The 25,976-nt window shown below is 43.0% G+C and overlaps 1 protein-coding gene across 4 annotated transcripts in view; it reads left to right on the top strand.

The window, feature by feature from the left end:
- The window catches only part of mboat2a (membrane bound O-acyltransferase domain containing 2a), a 247,239-nt gene that overhangs the window by 168,887 nt on the left and 52,376 nt on the right, over nucleotides 1-25,976 (top strand). For all 4 annotated transcript variants that reach the window (XM_072498734.1, XM_072498732.1, XM_072498733.1 and 1 more), the window contains 2 exons: nucleotides 7,346-7,400; nucleotides 19,391-19,574. In XM_072498734.1, the coding sequence (XP_072354835.1) occupies nucleotides 7,346-7,400; nucleotides 19,391-19,574 (239 nt within the window). The remainder of the gene's footprint in view (nucleotides 1-7,345; nucleotides 7,401-19,390; nucleotides 19,575-25,976) is intronic.

Raw genomic sequence — 25,976 nt, 5'->3', positions numbered from 1 at the left:
GCAGGAGCTGCAAAGAGACAGGCTTCCTAAAGTACAAATTACAGTCCAGATAAACAGGGAATTGAGATGGAAAGAGTGTTTAAGACGATTAGAGTTTAGAGAATAGAACCAAGGTATTATTCAGAAGAATTCAAGGAAGAGTAAAAATAAGTTAAAGAGACAATTGCAGTAACTAGATTTAAAGTGGGACAGCAGACTTCAGAGGTAGATTAAACATTTGATGTCAATACATTCTGGGATTTGAGAGTTAAAACAATAGTGAACAGCTTGTCAAGACCATGAAATCCTAAAGGGGTTGATGTAAAATACTGGACTGGATTCGCTGTTTAATACTGGAGCAGAAAATTTGTTTAACCGTGTAATTTGAAAACCTGGTCTGGATTTCGGAATGCAGGCTACTAAGGGAAAGCATTATTAAAAGAGATGATTTTAAAGCATGTTTTTTTTCCCGTGAAACTTGGAAACCCGCATGCGATTACCAACTGGGGGGATTCTGAAAGAAATCCACAGACACTAACTCAAGTTCAGAGCGGAGTGCGTGTATTTGACTTTGTGTTAATGAGACCATTGTAGATTAAGATGTACTTTGTAATCCATGTTAATCCGAAAACCTGTGTAATTGTTAAACGAAGGGTGGAGTAAAGGCATATTGTACCATCCAATTATTTTGTTTTAATAAATGTTTTTGTCTTGTTGTGAAAACTAATTAGCAGTCCTGTGACTGTTCCTCCACATTCATTTTTAAAAAGTAAAAATTAGAATCATAGAATCCCTACAGTGCAGAAGGAAGCCATTTGGCCCATCAGGTCTGCACGGGCCTCTGCTCCAATAGAGCACCCTACCTAGGCCCAATCTCCACCCCATCCCTGCAACCCCACCCAACCTTTGGATACTAAGGGGCAACTTAGCGTGGCCGATTCACCTGCACACCTTCGGACTGTGGGAAGAAACCGGAGTACCCGGAAGAAACCCATGCAGACACTGGGAGAATCAAATCCGGGTCCCTGGCTCTGAGGCAGCAGTGCTAACCACTGTGCCACTGTGCCGCCAAGTTACGGTCTTTTGAGCCAGGGTTTAATTCTGGGATCTTCCCGTCCAGTTATAACCTCAACTGGGATTGAGCAGAACTAAGATCAGCAGGTTAGGTAGATTGGCCATGGTCAATGCATGGGGTTACAGGAATGGGGCGGAGGAGTGGGTCTAGGTTGGGTGCTCTTTCGGGGGGTCGGTGCAGACTTGATGGACTGAATGGCCTCATTCTGCACTGTAGGTATTCTATGTACACCTCACAAGTTAATTTTCCTTGTATGCAGCTGAAATTAATGAGCTAATTCATTGAATTAAATATGACATCACTTTAAAATGGATATGTAGTTACATCATTGGTTTAATTCAGGTGATAACATACTTTCTTATTTTCTGTAGTTTCCAATATAGGCCGACAGAAGGTCAAAGCAGAGGGATAATATCTCTTTATGAACTATTTGGAATTAGTTCAGCATAATGTGGTAATTGTCATAGTCTAGGGACACAATCTTTCTGTCTCTAGATTAAACATTTTATTATGTAAGTGAATGCTATATTTTTCATATGTATGCATGGTATTGTTGGCGCATGGCAAAATGGAATGGTGCATGATTTCAAACCAACTTTAATTCATTTTTCAAGATAGTTAGATATGGTTGAGAGGCTCCATTTGATTGTTATACTCTGAATAGAAGCATTTTGTAGTACTTGTGAACAAGTATGCTCAGTTAATTGGAGAATGTAGCTTGCATGACGATCATTTTACTGCTGGCAACATTCATGCATATGTATTCAACTAAAACAATTCATGGCTGAAGCTAAGAAAATTAGCAACTGTAAGAATTTTAGGTGGCATGGTTTAAAGGGATAGTTTTTGATCAAATCCAAGTGCACGTAAAATTTGATAAATTAACATCAATGTGGGAAATGCCTGGGAAGTTTGAATTTCTAATGAGTAATCCCCCTGCTTCCTGGGACCCTAAAAATCTCCAACTCTGAGCTAGAGTCACAGACTTTGGAATGTTCCAACTTAATTATCAGAAGAGTTACCAAAGAAAGATCAGAAGGATTAAAACCAGCTCCAGAGGAGCGTGGTTTGACTTCCGCTGACGATCCTGCACCAATAAAAAGCTCTCCCAGAACAGGTACGTTTCACGATTCTGAAGATGCCTGGTGCAGAAGTCCAAGCCATAAATGTGAGCTCCTGTGCCAAGTAAGAAAATAGGGCTGGAATTTTACGACTGATCTTGGGATCTTCTGTTCCCCCTGGCGAATCACTGCTGCAGGTTTCCCGGCGGCAGGGGGGTGCATTCCTTGTTGAAATTCTAGCCTCTGAATTCCTTCAAAAGCCAGACTGCCTCAACAGCTGCTCATCTCCTGATAGATCAATCTCTTCTCCTAGTACTGGGTTTCACCGGATTCAGAAAACTGCAATCCTGCCTTTAACTAGTGGCACAATTCAACTCTTTCGCAGACACTAACCCTGGATATCTTAAGCTGGCACTAACCCTGGATATCTCCGAACTTCAGCCTCCTATCTCCACCTGGCTCAAAGGCAGGGATAGATTTACAATGGAACACTCCATGCCCTGGCACAGGGCTGCCAAATGACGGGGGGCTAAAATCACAGAGGACGGGGCAGCTCTTTCCTGACACAATCACCAGATGGAGCTACGTTACATGTGACTTGTAGCATTGCGTGCCTGTGCAGTGAGGAGCAGCAGTATGCAATCAGGATGGCAGTTGTAGTTGTAATATGTCCTGCACTAGGGCTGTGACCGCTTTAGCCGTTCCAACCTAATAAATATATTGGAAGCATTCAAGACCTGAGTCATATAAAGCCAAATTCACTAAGAACACAGATTTATTTAGACCCCAGAGGTTTGGTCAATCACTTCCGTTATTCTATTTGAAGTATCTCTACTCTTTCATGAGACATCGGAGACACTGGCCAAACAGTCCTCTGGATTTAGCGCAAGCTATGTGCACCAAGAAAAGACAAATACAAAATGTGCACTAGGATGGACAGATGGCTTAAAAGATGAGCAGAGCCGGAGCTCATGAAAACACAACCGCTCCTGCACTCACATCACTTGACCTGTCCCCTCCCCATTCTGACAATTTTTAGTAGGAATCATTTTGATATTAAATGCAAGATCATAGTTTATCCATTTAATCTCCCACATTGCCTGAGATAGTATGGAGGACTGGTGGACTTTTAACACTTAAGGAGTTGTGTTGCACAATTTGAGAGTGAAGAGACAAACATAAAAAATTATTAGGACTGGTGCCCATGTTGGGACAATTTCCAAATTCACCCTCTTATTCTGGCATAATTTCTTTCCTAATTTTTAATTTCAGTAGTTGCATAATCAGAGGCAAGCATTTGCATTTTGACTACAAATCATTTCTCAAATCTAATTATTTCAGAAAACTTTATTTATGCTAGGTTTAAGGTTTTTGCATATAACCTGCCTTAAAAACAAACACTTTTTTGGGATGGTGTAATTTAAATCTGTCTTCCACCTGGCATACATCCATTGTACTTCACAGGCAACTGCTCCATTCTTCTCGTATTCCATTTTCCATGTCACTGCTCCATTCTCAAGCCTTCGCTTTGTCCCAGGCAGTTTGTGAGCACTGACGGTTTCTGTATAAGATAATGAAGTTTCTTTCCTTGCAATATATGAATGTCCAGTTAGAGTGTCAGTGTATAACTGGAGTTGGGCCAAAGTACTCAAAATTCACTTTCTTTTCGTCACAATCTCCAAGCTTCTTACTTTCTCCCCTAAAATCAATGATTCCCACTGAATCTTCCATTTGCCATTAGCACACTGGTGCCCTTCCAGAGTTTTATTGTTGATTCATGAACTAGGTTTGTGAGCAACAACAAGCTATTTGAGAGTTTCACCTAAAGGGTGGTGATCTTTCCATAAATAAGCTTTTTTTCTTTTCTATTGTCCTCACCTGACCCACTGTGTTGGCAGCAGATCTTTGGATCTCCAGGGCTTTTTAATCCTATCCAACTCTGCACTTTTTCATCTTCATTCTTTCAAGAGATGTGGGTGTCACTGGCAAGGGCAGCATTTGGTGCTCATCCCTAATTACGCTTGAAGTGAATAGCTTGCTAGGTCATTTCAGAGGGCAGTTAAAGGACAACCATATTGCTGTGGGATTGGAGTCCAGGTAAGGACGGCAAATTTCCTTCCCTAAAGGACATTAGTGAACCAGATGGAACCAGATAACAGTCAACGATCATTTCGGGGAACCATGACTGACACTAGCTTTTAATTCCAGTTTTATTAATTTAATTTAAATTCCACCAACTCCCATGGTGAAATTTGAACCTGTGGCCCCAGAGCATTAGTCTGGGCTCTTGGATTAGTGACCTGACCACTACCCCACCATCTCCCCATCATACTAGGAGCAGTTATAGTACCTTACTGCTGTACTTGACAAATCGATTAAAACATCATAGAGTATAATTCTTTAATAGCACCAGTTGGAACTTGAACATTTCACTTTTTCTTCTAGGTTTTAATGAGTGGGGAATAATGCTGTCCATTGCTTTGACAGAATGATTTTTGTTTTGATCCTCCTTCTCCCCACCCCCATTACAAAGATACTGATGCAGAGTGACACGACACGAATATATCAATTGATAGCCTGGCATTTCCTGGAAGGTTTTGATGCATCATTGGCGTCTACTCACCCGTGCTGCCCCGGTGTAGGTCATTGACCTTTTTTCAGCACTAAAGGCCTGTCCTCCTGGTCACCGCTGCCGCCACTTCATCCGAGGCAGCACTGGCTGGATCATCGATGGAACAGGACAACTCTCCTGACCTCCACCACATCTAGGAGCCTCTCCGGGTCAGCATCCCAAAATCTTGGGGTCAGTGTCCTTGGGGCCATTACTGTGAGCTGGCAGGGGTTGGCTGAGCAAGTGCAGCTTAAGTGCTGCTCTACCTCGTTAGCGGGGGGCTGGCTAGCACGGTCCAGGCATATCAGCTGGCGAGCCTTCATTTGCAGTGGGATGTCTGTGAGGCCTCGTTAAGTGGACCATTTAACGTTGAATTGTGTTGTCGGCCTCGCTGGGCCAGGTGCCGGGAAGCTCCCACTCGCTACCACACTTCAATTTTTTTCCGAGAATTTCGCCCTATATCTTTTTCACGTTGTTTTCTATGGCATTAGGACCTGAACGTAGATGAAATGCGAGACATGTTACCAAACCTTTTAGTCTTGTAATCTTCAGGACAAATATAAGAATGCCAAATTTCAAACTTCAAACTTCAACTTCAAACTATCACAACAGTTTATATTGCAGAGGAAAAGGATGCTGATTGATTGACAAGGTGACTCTGACTGGCCGAGGCCCTGGCATGGAGAAAACAATGGGGAAATATAGGCTCCACAAGCTCTTGGGTAATTCAAAAAAGAAAGGCATCAGTCAGCACTGGGAGAATCCAAAACAAAATGTTTCCTGTTGGATGCAATTCTGTGATTGGACCGCACCTGCTGAACCATCTTGTGTTCATATACTGACAACTAACTTAAGATAAGTCAAGCTCATTTATGTTTGTTAGAAGCAACATACACTCGTAAGCAGAAACCTGTTCTCTGCACAAGAAAAAAAGAATATGTACAAGCCTTGTGTCTTTTTTAAATAACTTTGGAACTTTGGCGAGCTTGTTGGTTTCTCAATGCAATGCTGTGGTCAACCAATCAGCACCCTTTAATCCTTTAGTATAAATTGCTGTGATTAATTGAAATTTGGCATTCTTGCATTTGTCCTGATGACTGCAAGATGAAAAGCTTCAGCAGCATGTCTCTTTTCAGCGTTAGAATCTATTTTTTCTTTTTAAAAAAAACTTCCACAGTTGGATTTTCTTAAGTTGGGTGGTGAGGGTTGTTATTTTGGTGAAAGGATGAAATTGATGTCTAAATGGGTACTGTGCTAATAAGATGCATCTGTTTGAAAGTCTGAATTTTAGCATCTAGTTTTGGTTTTATTGATTGTGAAAGTTTAACTTGCCAGGAGGTATTGCAATGGACATCTGCACGTTTAGTATTCAGAGATTGAACAAGGTTTCTGAAGAGTTTGTTAGGGACCTGTATAGGTCAGAATCTCCGGAAGAGGCATCCGATATGAGGGAGTTTATGGGGTGGTTGGAGTACCAGAGGGCGTGATTGAAGGAGCCACTGGAGGTGGAAGAAGTGCAGGTAGCGATAGGAAGATACAGATGGGTAAGGCACTGCGGCCGGGTAGGTTTCCCCTGCAATTTAGTAAAAAGTTTAAGGATATGTTGCCGCCGCGTTGTAGAGATGTTTGAGGACGCAGTGGTTAGAGGGGCCTTGCCGGAAATGATGAGTCAGGCATCCATTTCATTGTTGCTTAAAAAGGATAAGGATCCGGTGGAGAGTGAATCATACAGGCCCATATCTCCTGTTTCCACCAGCTCTATCACTGATTTAAATATCATCTTTCTCGAGACTATGAAACTGGCTCTAGCCCCAGATTAAAATAACAAAAATTGAGTTTCCGCTAACTGAGGAAGGTCTTTAAAATGCACATATTTTCATAGGTACATAAGTGCTAGTAGAGACATCTTGGATTTTCTGCATGTTAAAGAAAAATATTAATTAAGATCATGACTACTTTATACCAATGAAACTAGTAGCTAGATCAGCATTTTAAAAAAAATCATTTTCAGTGACTTAAAGTCTGGTTACTCACTGGACTAAATGTGCTTATTTTTTTTAAAATTGCTTTTTAATTTGTGTCAACAGTAAATAAAATTGTACCGCATTGCCACTCGTATATAACAAAGAATATGTAAAAGGCAATCTATTGCACAGCCCAATTGTGCTTGTTTATGGAATACTTGTGATTATGCAAATTAATTTTAGCAGAAACTTGAACTGTGTGAATCAGCGCAAATTTCACGATCACACCCAAAGTGAAAACTCGCGCCCAATGTGCATAAATGATGGTACGATGGCTTCAAATTTTAATTTTCATAATATGAATATCATAGAGGGACTTAGTTGATGCTGATTTCAGCCAATTTTTATCTTCCATAATATACCAATACCACTTGCAGGAATTTGGCTGCAAGTTCCTGTTGGTGTAAAACTGGTATAATTGGCAATGTCATTTCTGTGTAGGCATGATCTCGGAAATGCTGGTTCAGTGTCTGCTGGTACAACTTTAATATATCAGAGCTGTTAAGTCCTGGGATGTTTTTTGTCTGTGGTAGTGATGCTGTGTTATTTAATGTGCTCAAGGTTTTTATATAACTTTTATCTGTGCTTATTTTAGGTATGGCACGAAAAGAAGAGCATCTGACTCCGGTACAAAAATCCTTGGCTATTCAGTAAGTAGCTACAGGGCTAATTTTGAAATAACTCCAGGTTTGGGCAGTTTTCAAATATGTGTGACTCCTTTACCTCAGAATAATTACTGTGCGTTGCAACATAAACATTTGCATCACCTGTTCCGTGAGTTAAATTTGGCCATAATTGTCTCCTGTGGCATACAATGAATCAACAATGATTCATGTGAAAACAATGCAGTGGAAGAAGAAAGGCACTGGTATTGTGAATTTGGTAGTTTGGCCTGATCAAAGCTTGGCCACTGGCCATGTTTGCTTAAGCTTCCTTAAAGCCTCTCTCCAGTCGTTGAAATTTGGATTTGATCAGTCGCATAGAGGACTTTAAAATCAGTTCACTGCCCTACCATTGCACCTGCCCAAGTCACTCCATTGCTTTAATCGTTGAAGAATATGCAATCGTTGCAAGCTCACATATATATTATGATTCAGTGAAACCGAATTCCACACAAGTTCTCCCGATGACTCAGCTCTATCTTGAGCTGAGTCAGCGGCAGAACTTGTGTGGAGTTCTGTTTCACTGAATCATAATATATTTGTGAGCTTGCAATGCTGTAAACGTGGTAAGTACTTCTTGGGCAGGTTTGGTGACGGGAGCAGAAATTTGCATGAGAGCCCTGAATTTCTCATTTCATGTTGGCGGGAAGTCTTGCGGCGATGTCACCCCCACCCCCCAGACAGTGAATTGACGGCAGTCCCAACATTCAAGTACGGGAACCCCATTATAATAAATTTTAATGGAGTTATTGGGCCTCTATTCCTGATAATCACCCCCATTAGAATATCCATTTGCATCAGCATGAGGGCCGCCAACGTGAATTACGGCTGGTGTCCCATGACGTGAACCTGGTGGCCGGTGGGCATACCTGCTGAAGTTGCTCGGCGTTGTTGCTCTTATTAGCCTTAGTTTATTACCTCTAATTCTGTCACCTTTGCTCACGAGTCGCCAGGGATCTTTCTGATACCGCCACGTGGTTCAAGCTCAAGTTATGATTAATAATGCAACACACCGTTTAGTAAGAATTAAATCAACGGTCATTTATTATATACAGCAATTAATACTTATACAATAATGCTTCTAGACTAATACCTATAACTAACAGGCCAATACTTAACTTTAGGAATGGCCCACCAGGTCAGGGAAACGAATGGTCTTTCGTTTTGGTCCTGAGCCCGCGGGATTCAAAGGCTGATACAGGTCGATGGTGAGGAGCGTCTATCGGGTAGCGATCGCTGGAGTCAAACTTACTTGATCTTAATTGAAGGTTCTTGCGAAGGTTGCGAGCAGGAAGAGAAGGGTCGATCTGAACTTGGCCCCTATTTTTATAGTTCCTAGGGGCTTCCCGCCTCTTGGGGCGGACCTTGACCCTGGTTCCAAGTGATTGGACTTGGTCTCAATCACTCGGTTCGCTATGCTCCAATAATGGGGCATTCCTTGATCGGGGGGTGGTTGCACACCTTTCTTTGTGTTAGCCTCTCTTGGTGCCGAGAGGTCTGGAGTAGCTTTACAAATGTTAATGTATAGCAATTGTTCCCGGGGATGGCTGTTCACTATGCAGATGGCTGGATTGTTGTGATGTTAATGGCTGCATGATTTGATCAGTCTGGCTTCCCCCAGAGGCGAATACACTGTTTTACCTGCAGCCTTCCGTTTGAGTCCTGTTGGCTTATTTTCCCATCAGCCTATGCCGTTCACCATTTTGGATCGGGATTTGACCAATTTAATCGGGAAGCAGCCATTTTACGTGGCTACAGCGTCTACATCTCGAGCAATACGTCGAGGACAGCAGTCATTGGGGCGGGTGGATTCAAGGACACTTTGCCCACCTGTTGCCACGCTCCACAAAAGAAAAGTGAAAATTCCGCCCATTGCTCCAGTCCTTTTCTCCATTTTGTTAATTTTTTCTTACTTCTCTCACTCTTCCCATTCATACAACCAACCAGCTTTGGGATTTGTGTTTTTTTGCCTGTGTGCTGAAATTGCTTCTGGGATGGGGGCCATGACTGGTTTGTATGGTTCTGAAGCCTGCTGCCTATGTCATTTAAAAAGTTCTTAACAGTGTTGTTTTAATCAGCTAATTGTGGCATGTCCAGGAGTCTTAAGTGTAGAGGCCTGACAGCAGTGAGATCTTAGAATTATGCTGCCAGAGTAAGAAGGGTGCTGATTGCCTTGCCTATCCCTGAAGTGGAAAGAAATTGTGCCCTCTAACATTCCTGAGACTCATGCTTGTCAAACTAATTGACCATCAAGAGTTAACCCTTAACGATGTCAGCTGCCCACAGTCTCAAAGTCGAGGACCTGGGTGAAATCTCAGGGTTCAAGGATAAACACTTGTGTGCATGGGATCCAGAGAGACTATGTCTGCAAATGTCCAGACCTTAGCGCCTGCCAGCTGAAACCATAGAACATACAGCGCAGAAGGAGGCCATTCAGCCCATCGAGTCTGCACCGACCCACTTAAGCCCTCACTTCCACCCGATCCCCATAACCCAATAACCCCTCCTATCCTTTTTTGGACACTAAGGGCAATTTATCATGGCCAATCCACCTAACCTGCATGACTTTGGACTGTGGGAGGAAACCGGAGCACGCGGAGGAAACCCACGCACACACTGGGAGAACGTGCAGACTCCGCACAGATAGTGACCCAGCAGGGAATCGAACCTGGGACCCTGGTGTTGTGAAGCCACAGTGCTAGCCAAGTGTGCTACCATGCTGCCCGGCTGTCGCTCTACATGCCCCATGGCATCAGTGAGTCCTCTTTATTAGCAGGAAGGAGTACCACTGGCTCAAATGTTCAGATGGTCTGTGACCACCAGATGAGGTTTTTGCACGTGTGCACTTTTTCGCAGGAGCATGTATGATCGCTTCAACCTTGGGAACGCAAATCCCTGGAATTTTGAAGGGTTACCCCAGGCTGCAAGGATTGCTTGTTGGGGAGCAGTGCATCGGCCACTTCGGGATGTGCTTTCACTGCCTCGACAGATCCAGTGGGACCCTACAACAGTCCCTAGAGAGTCTCCCACATCATAGCGGTCTGCCGTGCCTTACATAACCTGGCTCAGCAGTGAGGCGACAGCCTTACTAATGAAGACCTGGAAGAGCGGAATGTCTCCTCAGAGAGGCGGTAGTTTAGGAGGCAGTCGAGGAGGAGCCGGAGGATGGAGGCCAGGCAGGATGAGAATTTGCATGGTCAGGAGTGTTAAGTAATGGGTTAAGAGACATTGCAATTAGTTGTCTCATTTATGTTAAGTATCCATTAATTGACACTTATGTAAAGGGGCTTCAGGTAGCCTCTGTCAGGTGGTGTGTTAAGAGTTTTGTGCAGAGGCTGTGGAAGTGAAATAAATAGTGTTTGGTGAAAAGGAACAAGAACTTTAGACTCTTCATTTCACAGCAACTAAAACGTCTAACAATGGTAGCAGAGGGTGGTTGCTGTGCAAATGTGAAGGTTTGAAAGATACAACTTTTCCTGATCAAACCAAGGAGTGAGTGAGAAGGAAAAAAAGAAAAGATAAATGGCTGAACCCAGGATAAAGATGGCTGGATATGACTATCCTCCCTTATTTTCTGAAAGGGAATCGTACGACCAATGGAGAAGTGCAATAGTTATGTGGACTAAAGTAACTGCTTTGGGAAAGAGAAAACAAGGTATGGCATTGGCTCTTTCTCTACTATATGGCAGTAAACTCCGAAACAAAGTGCTTTCTGAGCTGGAATTGGAAGAGTTCGACTCAGAAGAAGGTGTGGAGACTTTATTACATTATATGGATAAGGTTTATAAGAAAGATGACTTGTTAAGTGCGTATGAAGCATGGTCGGATTTTGATAAGTTCTGGAAAATGGAGGATATCTCCATGGAAGACTAAATAATGGAATTTGGCAGACTCTATAAAAGGCTGCAGAAACACAATCTGAAATTTCCACAGTCTGTGTTGGCCTTTAAATTACTTGACTGTGCTAGAGTGAGTAACATGGATAGGCTCCTTGTTTTGACAAGAGTTCAGTTTACTAATAAGGATACCTTATTCGAACAGATTTCAAAAGCTTTACAAAGATTTCTGGGGAAACATTCGATTCCGGTGGCTCTGATGACCCAAATAGGTCAGCCTGCAATAAGGCAGAATATGAAAGATACACTAGTAACAGGATGGCAAAATCGTATGGCTACGAACAGGGCTCAAGACTATAGACAGAGACCGAGACAAGGAAATTATGAAGACAGAAACCCAGTTAGAACCTACAATAGGAAGATGAACCCCAGAAATGCACGGGACATGATAAATAGATGTTTTCAATGTGACTCTCAATACCATTATGCTTTCAACTGTCCAACTCGTTATGAGAGAGTGTTTGAAGCGACACATGACACTGAAGAGTCAGAAGAGGAAAAAGATAGTGACCAGAAAGAAGGCATTGTCCTATTGACGAGCAGTTTTACGCCGGTAATGAGGGTGTTGGTTGCAGAATCCTTCAACTGTGCTGTATTGGACAGTGGCTGCACATCTACTGTGTGTGGAATTGACTGGTTAAACTGTTACCTGGACTCTTTGAATGCTGAAAATCGTAACAAGGTTAAGGAATTTGAAAGTTCTACAAGTTTCAGGTTTGGGGATGATAATACTCTGAAGTCGCTGAAAAGAGTGGTGATCCCTTGCAATATTGCCGGAGTGAATCATTTCATTAGCACGGATGTTGTATCAAGTGAGATACCTTTGCTTCTGAGCAGACCATCGATGAAGAAAGCACACAAGAAACTGGATATGGAACAGGATAAGGCAACAGTTTTTGGAAAGACTGTGGGCTTAGAATTTACACAGTCGGGACACTATTGTATTCCATTACTGACAAATAATTTTTCAAGTAGAGTGGTTAAGGATGTGTTAATGGCAGTTGAAAATGGGACTTTAGCTGATAAAAAGCTTGTGGTATTATAACTGCATAGGCTATTTGCACATCCGTCTCCTCGGAGGCTGAAAATTTTATTAAAGGATGCAGGGGTAAGGGATGACGATTATACTAAACTGATAGAACAGGTTAGTGACCGCTGTGAAGTTTGTAGGAAGTACAGAAGGACACCAGCACGACCGATAGTAACCCTACCTTTGGCCAGGGATTTTAACAACATTGTGGCCATGGATCTTAAGATCTGGGATAAAGCCAATAATATATTTATTTAGCATTTTGTAGATTTAGCAACCAGTTTTAGTCCATCAACAATTGTACGAAGTAAAGAAAAGAGAGTAATTCTGGATCAAATCGTGGAAAAATGGATAGGGACAGGAATGGGTCCACCGGCAAAATTCCTTACGGACAATGGGGGAGAATTTGCTAATGATGAGTTTAGGGATATGTGTGAAAACATGAATATCAGAGTTATGAATACGGCTGCAGAAAGCCCATTTAGTAATGGTGTCTGTGAAATAAATCATGCTGTCATCGATGACATGCTTCGGAAAATTTTGGCAGATCGACCAAATTGCAGGCTAAATTCAGCTTTAGCATGGGCAGTACATGCAAAGAATTCATTGCAGATGGTTGGGGGCTATAGTCCTTATCGATTAGTGTTTGATAGAAATCCTAAAATTCCGTCCATTTTGGATGACCAGCCTCCAGCTTGGGAGGGGACTACAATTAGCTCTGGTTTTGCTGAACATTTAAATGCATTACATAGCAGTAGAAAAAACTTTTTTGGAAGCAGAAGTCTCTGAAAGAATTCGCAGAGCTTTAAGACATAACGTACAGCCATCAGATGCCGTTTTTCAGCAAGAAGACATGGTATACTATAAGAGAGACAATTCTAATGAAAGGAAAGGCCCAGGGAAGATCATAGGCATAGATGGCAAAACAATTATTTTGCAACATGGTAATCAAACTGTTAGGGTCCATTCATCAAGGATAATGGGTACAGATTACAAATTTTCTCATTTAGACAGAGCAGACAGACATGACGAGGAACCAGAGTCATCTGGTACGCATGTGTTACAGAACTATGAGGACCAATTAACTGATATAGACAGTGTTTCTGTGGAGGAACACAACACTTCTGGTGAATTAAAACAGGCCATTTCTCCGAAAGGGCAACTGCCAAAAGTTGGTACAAAAGTGACATACTTGCCTGAAGGGTCTAGTCAATGGAAGGATGCAACTGTTATTAATAGAGCAGGGAAGGCCACTGGAAAGTATGAACATTGGTTGAATGTACAGCTTTCAGGGGAAGGAGTCAAGACAATGGATTGGAAAACGAAGTTCAAAAATGGAGGGCACAGAAACGTAGTGCCAGTTCAGATAGTACATCGGATAGTGAACAGGTCCGCAGGAAAAGGTTGAGAACTATTGAAAGGACACCCCACAGCAGAAGGGAAAGATCAAGCAGTAGCAGTACAGAACGAGATACCAGGCGGGAGAGGGGACGTAGTTTGTCAAGATCTCGGAACATGAGTAAGACTACGAATACTAATAGGAGTAGAAGCCTACATGCACGTGAGATTTTGGTGGCTTCAAATAAATTAGATGAAAATGTTATTAAGGAAGCTAAACAGCAAGAATTGCATAGTTGGAGTGAATTTGGGGTATACACGGAAGTACCGGATAGGGGACAAAGAGCTCTATCCCACAGATGGATTTGCACGGAAAAGGTTCTTCCAGATGGAACTTATAAGGCAAAGGCCAGGCTTGTGGCAAGGGGATTTGAAGAAAACTTCGAAGATCATGATTTCAGGGTAGATTCACCTACAGCAGGAAAGGTTATTTTAAAGATCTTCTTGGCTCTATTAGCCACAAAGGCATGGGGATGCAAATCTATAGATATAAAAGCTGCCTTTTTGCAGGGGCATCAGCTCCAGAGAGACATTTTTCTCCGTCCTCCTAAAGAAGCAGCTAACACAGAAGTGGTACTCTGGAAGTTGAACAAATGTATATATGGATTAAATGATGCATCTAGATAGAGTCTGGTATTTTTCGGTAAGGTCAGTTTTGTTAAAGTTAGGCTGTTGCCAGTTGAAAGCAGATCCTGCAATGTTTTACTGGCACTATAAAGGAAATCTTTCTGGCACTTTTATGATGCATGTCGATGATTTTTTTGTGGGGTGGGACTTGTGATTTTGAAGCTATTGTAATCTCTGGTTTGAGGAAAGAATTCAGGGTTTGAAGTCAGGCTTCCGGTGCATTTAAATATATTGGACTGGAAATTGGACAGACTAAGTTAGGGGCAACTTTACGTCCGCAATCTTATTTGGAAAGCATCAGCCCAATAGCAATTAGTCGTGGCCGAGTTTCACAAAAAGATGCAATGGTTTTAAAGATAGAAAAAGAGCAACTGCGAAGGTTAATTGGGCAACTGAACTGGTTAGGTAGACAGACTAGACTGGACGTGAGTTTTGATGTCTTAGAGTTGAGTCCAAAAATGAATGATCCCAAAGTGGAAGACATAATAAGAGCAAATAAAGCGTTGGCCAAAGTAAAAATGCAGGAGTGTGTTTTGAAGTTCCCAGTTTTAGGTGACCGTAGGCACTTGAAACTCATAGTTTATAGTGATGCGTCCTACGCAAATTTATGTGATGGGGTTTCAAGTGCAGGAGGTTTTATAATTTTCCTTTTGGGGAACAATGGTAAATGTTGCCCGCTTGTGTGGGAAACAAAGAAAATAAGGAGAGTGGTAAAAAGCACTTTGGCTGCTGAGACGTTAAGCCTTGTAGAGGCGGTGGATATGGCCTTTTATATAAGTCAGATATTGACAGAAATTAGGGGATTTGGGTAATATACCTATTGACTGTCACATTGACAAATCCCTGTGGGAAAATGTGCACTCTACAAAAAGTGTAAATGAAAAGAGGTTACGGATAGACATCGCAAGTTTGAAGCAGATGTTGGACAGAGGGGCAATAACAAAAATTAAATGGGTCGACAGGAGCTATCAACTGTCAGACTGTTACGAAAGGAGGGGCGAGTTCACAGAAACTTTTGGATATTGTTAATGAAGGGTGCTTGTTTCTGTGACTTTTTTTTCCGTTCTCGTCAAAGCAAAAAAAAAAGGGGGGCACATCGTGTGTGTTTTTGAGTTTCTTGAAATTTTGTTTTCACCTAATTATTTTTTTTCTCCAAGGAAGGGGAGACTGTTAAGTAATTGATTAAGAAACATTGCAATTAGTTGTCTCATTTATGTTAAGTATCCATTAATTGACACTGATATGTAAAGGGGCTTCAGGTGGCCTCTGTCAGGTGGTGTGTTGTAAAGAGCTTTGTGCAGAGGCGGTGGAAGTGAAATAAATGGTGTTTGGTGAAAGGGAACAAGAACTTTAGACTCTTCATATCACAGCAACTAAAACGTCTAACAAGGAGGACAAGGCTGCCCTCATTGTTTCCAGCTTCACGCTATAGGACCAGCATGTTGTCCAACAGCTCAACACGTCACTCCCACCCCCAAGACTGTTAGAATCCCTCTGCAACCATGGGAGGAGGATTGCATGAAACCTTAATCATCAGGTTAATGGGCCTGGGGGAGTCCTTGTGCCTGCTGAGCAGTCAGTGCAGGAGAATGATGATGACTTACGGTGAGGAAAGCTCTGTGATGCTCTTCAGTTACTGCTTATGTCTGACTCCTGTCTATCTGTTGCCAGCACTCTGACTCTTCGGCTGACGTGGGAGTGAGGTTCGACTCTTGATCCCTTTTTTCCTTGGCACTAGATTAAAACTAGACCCCACTAGGTGGGATTTGAACACCAGACCATTGCCCAGGCCTCTAGATTGCTCGTCTAGTAACATTAAAATAGCGCTGCAATTTTCCAATTTCTTTCCAGTTTCCCCAAGTAGCAACACTGCACGATCATTAACCTTGCCGTTTCCAGACATAAAAATTATGATCTAACCTTTAATATTTTACTGATGTCTTGCTCAGTCTATCGAGTTTCCAGACATCTAATCGATAGGTTGTTCAGTTTTCCCAATAAATGCAGCAATTCATTTTGAATAGTTTCCATGAAAATTGTTGTAACTGCGGAATTGAGAAGTAGCGCCTATTGAATGTCAAATGTAACCGTTGATTTGCTCCTTCCACGAAAATGTGACCAGTTGTGGGAGTTGGAAAATAGTTATTCTGCCTCTCATTATTTGTTGTGGAAACTGCAGCACTTGATACGAACAGACATTTGAGAGCTGCTACTAAATTCTCAACTTAAACTTGTGATGGGCATTAAGTAGTCACTTACTCTGATATTTTCATCTACTGGAAAATTCTGGAGTTAATTGATGGCTACTTATTTATTTTTTGTTGCCAATATTATCCTCAATATTCCCTTCCCTGACTTGGAAATCCGTTCTATATGTGCGGTGATAACTTTCTGCAAAACTGAGATGCTTCACTATAACTATAGAATGATTCCTACCTTTTGTGTACAAGCTTAAAGCTTTTAATCACTTAACATCCTCCATCTCTGAGAAAATTTTATCAAAGATCACACCGTTTGTGCGGCCATTGATAATTGTTACCTGGCTGGCTGGTGCACAAAATATAACACAATGGTACTTTTAAGCAAGACTTCCAGTGATGCTATTTTGCCAGTGATATAATTTCCTGATCGATTGATTTCTGCATTCAATGCCAACTATGATTGGGAAGTGATTTGCTTCTCTTGTCTTGAGCATTGCACAGCAGTTGCATTCTGCACGGAGTCTGCACGTTCTCCCCGTGTCTGTGTGGGTTTCCTCCGGGTGCTCCGGTTTCCTCCCACAAGTCCCGAAAGACTTGCTTGTTAGGTGAATTAGATTTTCTGAATTCTCCCTCTGTGAACCCGAACAGGTGGTGGAATGTGACGACTAGGGGCTTTTCACAGTAACTTCATTACAGTGATAATGTAAACCTACTTGTGACACTAATAAAGGTTACTATTATTATTAATACAAGAAATAGTTTGATTGTCACCATGATAAAGCTGCTGGTGTACTGCGCTGTTCGATGCACCATACCTTTTGAGGAGACAAGAAATCAATATTTCTGTCAGGAGGACGCAAATGATCACATGGCAATGCTTCCAAGTACACAACAACACTAGAATTCTACCCTCTATCCCCATCCAATCAATCGTGACCCGTGGTTCCCTGACCTTCCGACACCTGCCCACGACCCACCTGCGGGTCAGGACCCACACTTTGAAAAACCCTAATCTAGACTATCACTACCTCATATCCAGAGTGCCAAAGCTAGAACAATCTCCTGGTCTCCGCTATGTTCTGAAGAGAGTAGGATTTTTTGTTACTGTACTGTACCATCCAAAATACACAGCTCACTGTGCTGTAACAGCAAGAATGGAAAGTCAGCTTGCCTCCATAGCCAGGGCTGCAGTCTGCTGGTCATAGTGGTTCAGATGATTTGGCGCACGGGGGGGTGCAGGGCGGCAGAGACCCTCCATTTGGGGGGGGGGCAGGGACCCTCCATTTGGGATGGGCAGGGACCCTCCCATATGGGGTGGGCAGGGACCCTCCCAAATTGCGTTCAGGCTATGGGGGGAGGGGCTGGAGGTTCGAGATCGGGACATCATTTTTAAATGGAATCTTATTCTCTCGCTACAAATGGGAGTTCCGGCGAGCAGAACTCCCCGCTGTATAAAACAGGGTTTATGTGTGGCCTCGGCCGCGCAGCCCCCATTCAGGCCCCGACTCGCGTTGAATAGCCATGTGTTTCTCGGCACAATGCACTTGCCCCAGGGGGCTTTGTTCCCTTTTAGAAGACTTGTGCCCCTCATTTCAAGGTTGATTGTTCTGTCTTGAATCTGCATCAGTTTGTCCATTTTTATTGTTGAGAATTGGCATGTTCTCCAATATTGATTACAGATTGCTTGAAATTGAATTGGTGTCAAGCTAGAGGATCATGAATTTTTCATGAAAGGAGTAGCAGCTGTCTCTCAGCTCCTGTTTCTCGTTCTGCTGATTTTTCCTCTTTGAATTTCAGGAACCAGCGTAACTGAAAAGTTCTGCTTTCACTGCTCCTTTTATTAGTAGATAACGTAAGCAATTGAGTAGCAACTGACAGCTCTCCAATGGCTCAGAATTACAGTTTTCAAAATGGACAGAGTGCAGTGATGGTACTGGGGAAAGAAGCAGAACAGGAAATGGGAAATGAGGTGATATAAACAAATTATCATGAAAAGGAGAAAATCCTGGTGCATTATTTATTAAGGGAGAGTAGGAAAGGGTAGATCGAGATTGCGCCTGAGTTTTGATTTTGAGAAAGGAATATTCGAGGGGCCCTGTGAAAGAATGGCTCATAGTTTGTATATCTAGTCCTAATATCAATGCAGGAAGTCAGTAAAATGTGTTGGAATACTCCTCTCTTTCCAATCCCCCACCTCTCCATATTATTGGAGTAATATGACTAGGAATTCAGTAATCTGAGTGTAGCAGATTTGGGGTAGGATTGACACTGTTGGACCTCTGGTAATTTTGGCAACAGCAAAATACTGTGTGCTTTTCTGTCGTAAAATCTACGATTAAAATCCTTTTTTTTTATATGCCGTCATCAACTCTTTTAAAATTAAGAGAAATTGTAATTACATTTTTACTTCCTATTGCCTTTATTACCTCAAATTTAAGTGCTGACATCATTTGATTGTTCTGAGAACCCAAATGCAAGGTTTCAGGCTAATGTCTATCTGCACTAATTGCTATACTTCAATGTAATGTGGCAGAAGAAACGGTACGTTGCGGTTAAAGTTAACAAGAAATTTTTGCAAGTACAAATCTTGTATCCTTATACATTGTCACTAAGATTCTCAACAGCAAGGTGTTTTGCACCGTTTTACTCGGCATGCTTCTTTCCACCCACTTGTTTTTTTTAAATAGTTTTTTATACCATGCACAGCTTCAAGAAAAGATTAAGTCTTTTACTCAAGTTGTTAAAAGTATTGTGTAGGGATAATTATCAGCTGTGCTCACTATAATTAAGCTCTTTTTTTCCCCCCCACTTTACTTTGAATTCCAGAACCATGCCAAGTCTGTTGGAATATTTAAGCTACAACTGTAATTTCATGGGTATCTTAGCAGGGCCATTATATACGTACAAAGACTATATGGCTTTTATTGAAGGCAGGACAATAAACATGAAATGTGCTGAAGTAAATGGAAAAGGAAACGGACAATGTGGAAAAAGTGAACCTTCACCTGTGGTAAGTTTTAAATGGTACTCTCGTTTCATCTTTTATAAAGCAACAAAACTGGAAAATCTAGTTGATATTTTAGAAGGTTAATTACACATCACATCGTTAATTTGCTGTAAATTATCCTTCATTTGGTATTCTTTAAAGACTGTCGTGTAGCTTACCTAGCTCAAGGGAAACCACATGCAAACATGATTGAAATGAAGATTGCAAAGATGTTACAAAGTTGTTGATATAATTCCATGTTGCAGTCAGTAAAAAGGTGACTTCCAGGCAGTCCAAGAGAAGCAGGCAGTGCAGGAATCACCTGGGGTTCAGCTCTCAAATTAGTTCTCCATTTTGGAAGCTGATGAGAGTGCTGGTCAGAGCCAAGCTACTAGCTCAACAAGCAGCCTGACTGTACAGGAGGGAAGAAAGAAGGAAGAAAGACCGATAGTGATTGGAGTTTGATTGATTAATTAGGGGAACAGACAGGCGTTTCTACGGCCTCAGGCGTGACGTCAGGACCTCAGACTTCATAAGGGGGGAGGGGGGAGAGAGTTATAAGTCAAATGGTTGTGGTACACGTTGGCACCAATGATATAAGTAGAATGAAAGATAAAGAAGTGGGATTTTCCATCCCGCCGCACCCGTTTTCTGGTGTGGTATGCCCCCACCGCCAGTGGGATTCTCCGTCCCGGCAGCCAGCCAGCCAATGGGGTTTCCCATTGTGGACCCCGACGCCATCAGGAAATCCGCGGACAGAGGATCCCACTGACGGAGAAACCAGACCAAGGCCTTGTTTCAAGAATTCAGGGGGCTGGGCAGCAGATTAAAAAGCAGGACCTCCGGTTGCAATCTTTGGATTACTCCTGGTGCTACATGCTAGCAAGTGCAGAAATAGGAGAATAGGGCAGATGAATGCAGGGATAGGAAGGAGATACAATTTAGATTCTTGGATCGCTCGGACTGTTTCTAAGGAAGATGGGACATGAATAAATGGGACGGTCGGCACCTGAACCAGGATTGGACCAACATCCTTGCAGGTGGGTTTGCTAGTACTGTTGAAGGGAGTTTAAACTAGTTTGCCAGGGAGTGGGCCACAGCATACTATGGTAAAGGAACTAAGATGGAGGGAGTTTGGCCCTGTTGAGTTCCAAGGGAGTAAGGAGTGGCTGGATGGCCACTGCTTTAATGCTAGAAGTGTTTTGGTGGGACCGATAGTTAATGGCGTGAATTAACATGTGAACGTATGATATTGTTGCCATCACAGAGACTTAGTTGAGGGAGGGACAGGACTGGCAACTCAACATTCCAGGTACAGGATTTTCAGGCGAGACAGGCAAGCGTGTAAAAGAGGAGGTGGTGTCGTATTATTAATTAAGGAGCGAGTTACTGCGGTAAAGAAGGACGATATCTTGAGGATTTGTAGGTAGAGCTTATGAATAAAAAGGGGCCAGTTATTTTGCTGGATGTATATTATAGACCCCAAAACAGTCGGTGGGAAATAGAGAAGCAAATATGTAGACAAATCACACAAGGTGTATAAAAACAATAATATATTGGGGGATTTCAACTTCTCTCACATGAATTGGGAAAATCATTGGGTTTAGAGAGGGTGGATTTCTTGAAGTATATTGAGGAGAGCTTTTTATGTCAATATGTAGAAGATCCAACAAGGGACGGCGTAGTGCTGAATTTAATTCTGTGGAATGAAGCTGGAAAGGTGGCAACAGGGGAGTATTTTAGTGATAGTGACCATAACACAGTACAATTTAAATTTGTTTGTTATGGAAAAGGAAAAAGATGGTCTGCAAAAAACGGTTTTGGATTAGGGGGGGGAATTTTATTAAAATAAGGTAGGATCTGACCAAGTAGACTGGGAACAGCTTCTGGTGGGAAAATCTACAGCAGAGCAATGGGGAGAGTGTTCAAAAAAGAAATGGGGAGAGTACAGGCCCAACATGTTCCCTTTAGGGTGAAATATAGGAGCAACAAGCCCAGAAAACCCTGGAGCACTAGGAATATTCAGGACTGGATAAGAAAGAAAAGAGAGACTTTTGGCAGGTACAAAGGGAACAAATCGGCAGAGGCCTTAGTGGAGTGTAGAAAATGTAGGGGGAACTTAAGAAAGCAAGGAAGGCATAAAAAGCACTGGCGGGTGGGATTTGGGAGAATCTCAAGATATTCTATAGGTATATTAAGGGGAAGAGGATAACCAGGGAAAGAGTAGGGCCCATTAGGGACTAAGGGACAATCTGCGTGGAGCTGGAGGGCATTAAAAGTACTTCACATCTGCTTTCAGGGTGAAGGATGTAGGTAAAGAATTGGAGAGACAGACTTTTGAGGTTCTTGAACATTTTGACACAGGGAGTGAGGAGGTAGTGGAGGTTTTGGCAGGCTTAAAACTGGACAAATCCCCAGGTTCGGATAAGTTGTATCCCAAGTTGCTGTGGGAGGCAAGGGTGGAAATTACAGGGGCTCTGAATTTTTAATTCCTCTCTGGCCACAGGGGACGTGCCAGAGGATTGGAGGACAGCTAATGTGGTTCACTTTTCAAGAAGGGTGGTAGACATTACTCAGGGAATTATAGACCAGTTACTCTTGCATCAGTGGTAAGGAAACTATTGGAAACAATTCTGAAGAAGAAAATTACATCTATTTGGAGAGTCAGGGTTTGGTCAGGGATAGTCAGCATTGCTATGTCAGAGGGAAGTCACGTCTAACAAATTTGATTGAATGTTTTGAGGAAGTGACCATGTGTGTAGATGAAGGTAGTGCTTTGATGTAGTTTTATATGGAATTCAGCAACACCTTTGACAAGGTCGCACATGGGAGACTGATAAAGAAGGTAAAAGCACATGGGATCCAGGGTACTTTGGCAAGTTGGATCCAAAACCGTCGAAGTGGTAGAAGGCTGTTTGTGTGACTGGAGGCTGATGACCAGCGGGGTACCACAGGGATTAGTGCTTCGTCGCTTATTGTTCGTGATATTTAGAAATGATATAGATGAGAATGTGTGTGGGGGGGTTGAGGTTAATAGGTTTACGGATAGCACAATGATTGGCAGCATGGTTAATAGTGAGGAAGAGGTCAGGGTTAAAGGAAGATATAGCCAGGTTGGTTAGATGGTGCAGATCAGTGGCTGATGGAATTCTGAAAAGTGATAGGTGATGGACTTAGGAAGTAGTAGTAAAACAAAGGAGTACTCAATGAATGGCAGAGCACTAGGAAACTCAGAGGTAACTTGGAGTGCTTGACCACAGATCCCTGAAGGCACTAGGACAGGTTAATAAGATAGTTAACAAAAGCATACGGACACTTGCCTTTCTCAGCCGTCACATAGATTATATGAGCAGGGAGGTTATGTTGGAGCTGCACAAAATTTTGGTTAAATCACAGCTGCAGTACTGTGTGCGCAGTTCTGGTCTCCTCACTATAGGAAGGATGTGATTGCATTGGAGAGGGTGCAGAGGAGATTCACCAGGATGTTGCCTGGGATGGAGAATTTGAGCTATGAAAAGTGGCTGGATGTGCTCGGGTTGTTTACTGAGCAGAAATGGCTGAGGGGGGGACCTGATTAAGGTTTATAAAGTTGAGAGTATAGACAGGGTGGATAGGAAGCAACTGTGTTCCCTTTAATTGAAAGGTCAATAATGAGGGGGCATAAATGTTAAAGTGAGGGGCAGGAGGTGTAGAGCGGATTTGAGAAAAAAGTTTGATCCTGAGGGTGGTGGGTGTCTGAAATACATTGCCTGGGGGGGTGGGTCATGCAACCTTCCAGTAAACCGTAAAACCTTTTAAAAAGTATGTGGATGAGCACTTGAAATGCACAACATTCAAGGTTATGGGCCGAGTGCTGGAAAGTGGGACTAGTGTAGATTTAGTTTAGTTTTGTCAGTGCAGATTCAATGGGCCGCAGGGCCCCTTCTGTGTTGTATTACTAACCCCAAGATGAAGAGGATTGCTTCTGGTACCTTATTAGACAACTGACAAAACCATGCTTGTACCTTGAATGGAGGAAAATTAGAAGCTACATTAATGGGGGAAAACATATTTGTGTAATTTGTCATTGCTTTATTTTGGATCACAAAAGTGACTAGGGTAGCATATCATTTTGCATTGCTGTGTGGAGTAGTTTTATTGTATGTTATCAAGTTAACAGATACCCTCTTGGCAGGAAGAATAGAAAAGTAGTATACTATTTAAATGGAGAGAGATTGTAAAACTGTGTAGTACAGAGGAATTGGGGTGCCTTGGTACATGAATCACAAAATTGTGCAAATACAGCAAGTGATTGGGAAAGAAAATGGATTGCTGATGTTTATTGCAGGGGAAATGGAGTATAAAAGTAGGGAAGTTTTACTGCAGCTGTAGAGACTACATCTGGAATACTGTGTACAGTTTGGTCTCCTTATGTTCAGAGAAGGTTCACTTGACTCCTCCCTGGGATGAAAGGCTTATCTTATGAAGAAAGGTTGGACAGGCCTATACCTATTGGAGTTGTGAATATGAGAGTGATTTTAGTTAAACCGATAAGATCTTGAAGGTACTTGATAGAGTGGGTACCAGAAGGATGTTGGTTTTTTAAAAAATATATATTTTATTCAAGTTTTTTGGCCAAACATAACAATACGTAGTGTTTCTTTTACACAACAATAAAGCAATATAAATACCTGTGGCCAGTTTTAAACAAATAAATAAATATATAAACAAAAACAAAAAACAAAACTACATGGCAACTGCCTTGTCCAAAATAAATACTCTCCAAAAATACAATCCAACAATCCAATATACAATTACATATACCAAATACCTATACATATACAATAACATCCCTGAGAGTCCGTCCGATTCCTCCCCCCCCCCCCCCCCCCCCCCGCCCCCCCCCCCCGGGTTGCTGCTGTTGTCTACTTCTTTTCCATTCCCTCTATCTTTCTGTGAGGTAGTCAACGAACGGTTGCCACCGCCTGGTGAACCCCTGAGCCGAACCCCTTAACACGAACTTAATCCTTTCTAACTTTATGAACCCTGCCATATCGTTTATCCAGGTCTCCACCCCCGGAGGTTTGGCTTCCTTCCACATTAACAATATCCTGCGCCGGGCTACAAGGGACGCAAAGGCCAACACGTCAGCCTCTCTCGCCTCCTGCACTCCCGGCTCTTCTGCAACCCCAAGTATAGCCAACCCCCAGCTTGGTTCGACCCGGACCCCCACCACCTTCGAAAGCACCTTTGCCACCCCCACCCAGAACCCCTGTAGTGCCGGGCATGACCAGAACATGTGGGTGTGATTCGCTGGGCCTCTCGAGCATCTCGCACACCTATCCTCTACCCCAAAAAATTTACTAAGCCATGCTCCAGCCATATGCGCCCTGTGTAGCACCTTAAATTGTATCAGGCTTAGCCTGGCACACGAGGACGATGAGTTTACCCTACGTAGGGCATCAGCCCACAGCCCCTCCTCAATCTCCTCCCCCAGTTCTTCTTCCCATTTCACTTTCAGCTCACCTACCATGATCTCCCCCTCGTCCCTCATCTCCCTGTATATGTCCGCCACCTTACCGTCCCCCACCCATGTCTCTGAGATCATTCTATCCTGCACTTCCTGCGTCGGGAGCTGCGGGAATTCCCTCACCTGTTGCCTCGCAAAAGCCCTCAATTGCATGTACCGAAATGCATTCCCTTGGGGCAACCCATATTTCTCCGTCAGCGCTCCCAGACTCGCAAACGTCCCATCTACAAATAGATCCCTTAATTGTACTACCCCAGCTCTTTGCCATGCTCCAAATCCCCCATCCATTCTCCCCGAAACAAACCTATGATTGTTTCTTATCGGGGACCGCACCGAAGCTCCCAACCCTCCCCTATGCCGTCTCCACTGCCCCCAAACTTTCAATGTAGCCACCACCACCGGGCTTGTGGTGTATTTCTTTGGTGAGAACGGCAACGGCGCCGTCACCATTGCTTGCAGGCTAGTCCCCCTGCAGGACGCCCCCTCCAATCTCTTCCACGCCGCTCCCTCCCCTTCTCCCATCCACTTACACACCATTGAAACATTGGCGGCCCAGTAGTACTCACTGAGGCTCGGTAGTGCCAGCCCCCTGTCCCGACTACGCTGCAAGAACCCCCGCCTCACTCTCGGGGTCTTCCCAGCCCACACAAAACTCATAATGCTCTTCTCAATTCTTTTGAAAAAAGCCTTCGTGATCACCACCGGGAGGCACTGGAACACAAAAAGGAATCTCGGGAGAACCACCATTTTAACCGCCTGCACCCTACCTGCCAGTGACAGGGACACCATGTCCCATCTCTTGAAATCCTCCTCCATCTGTTCCACCAACCGTGTTAAATTAAGCCTATGTAATGTACCCCAATTCTTGGCTATCTGGATCCCCAGGTACCGGAAGTCCCTTGTTACCTTCCTCAACG

This window comes from Scyliorhinus torazame, chromosome 4 (assembly GCF_047496885.1).
Source record: "Scyliorhinus torazame isolate Kashiwa2021f chromosome 4, sScyTor2.1, whole genome shotgun sequence".
NCBI classification, from domain to species: Eukaryota; Metazoa; Chordata; class Chondrichthyes; order Carcharhiniformes; family Scyliorhinidae; genus Scyliorhinus; species Scyliorhinus torazame.
Note: the sequence above shows the minus strand (reverse complement) of the source record. Positions and strands in the feature narration are given on the sequence as shown.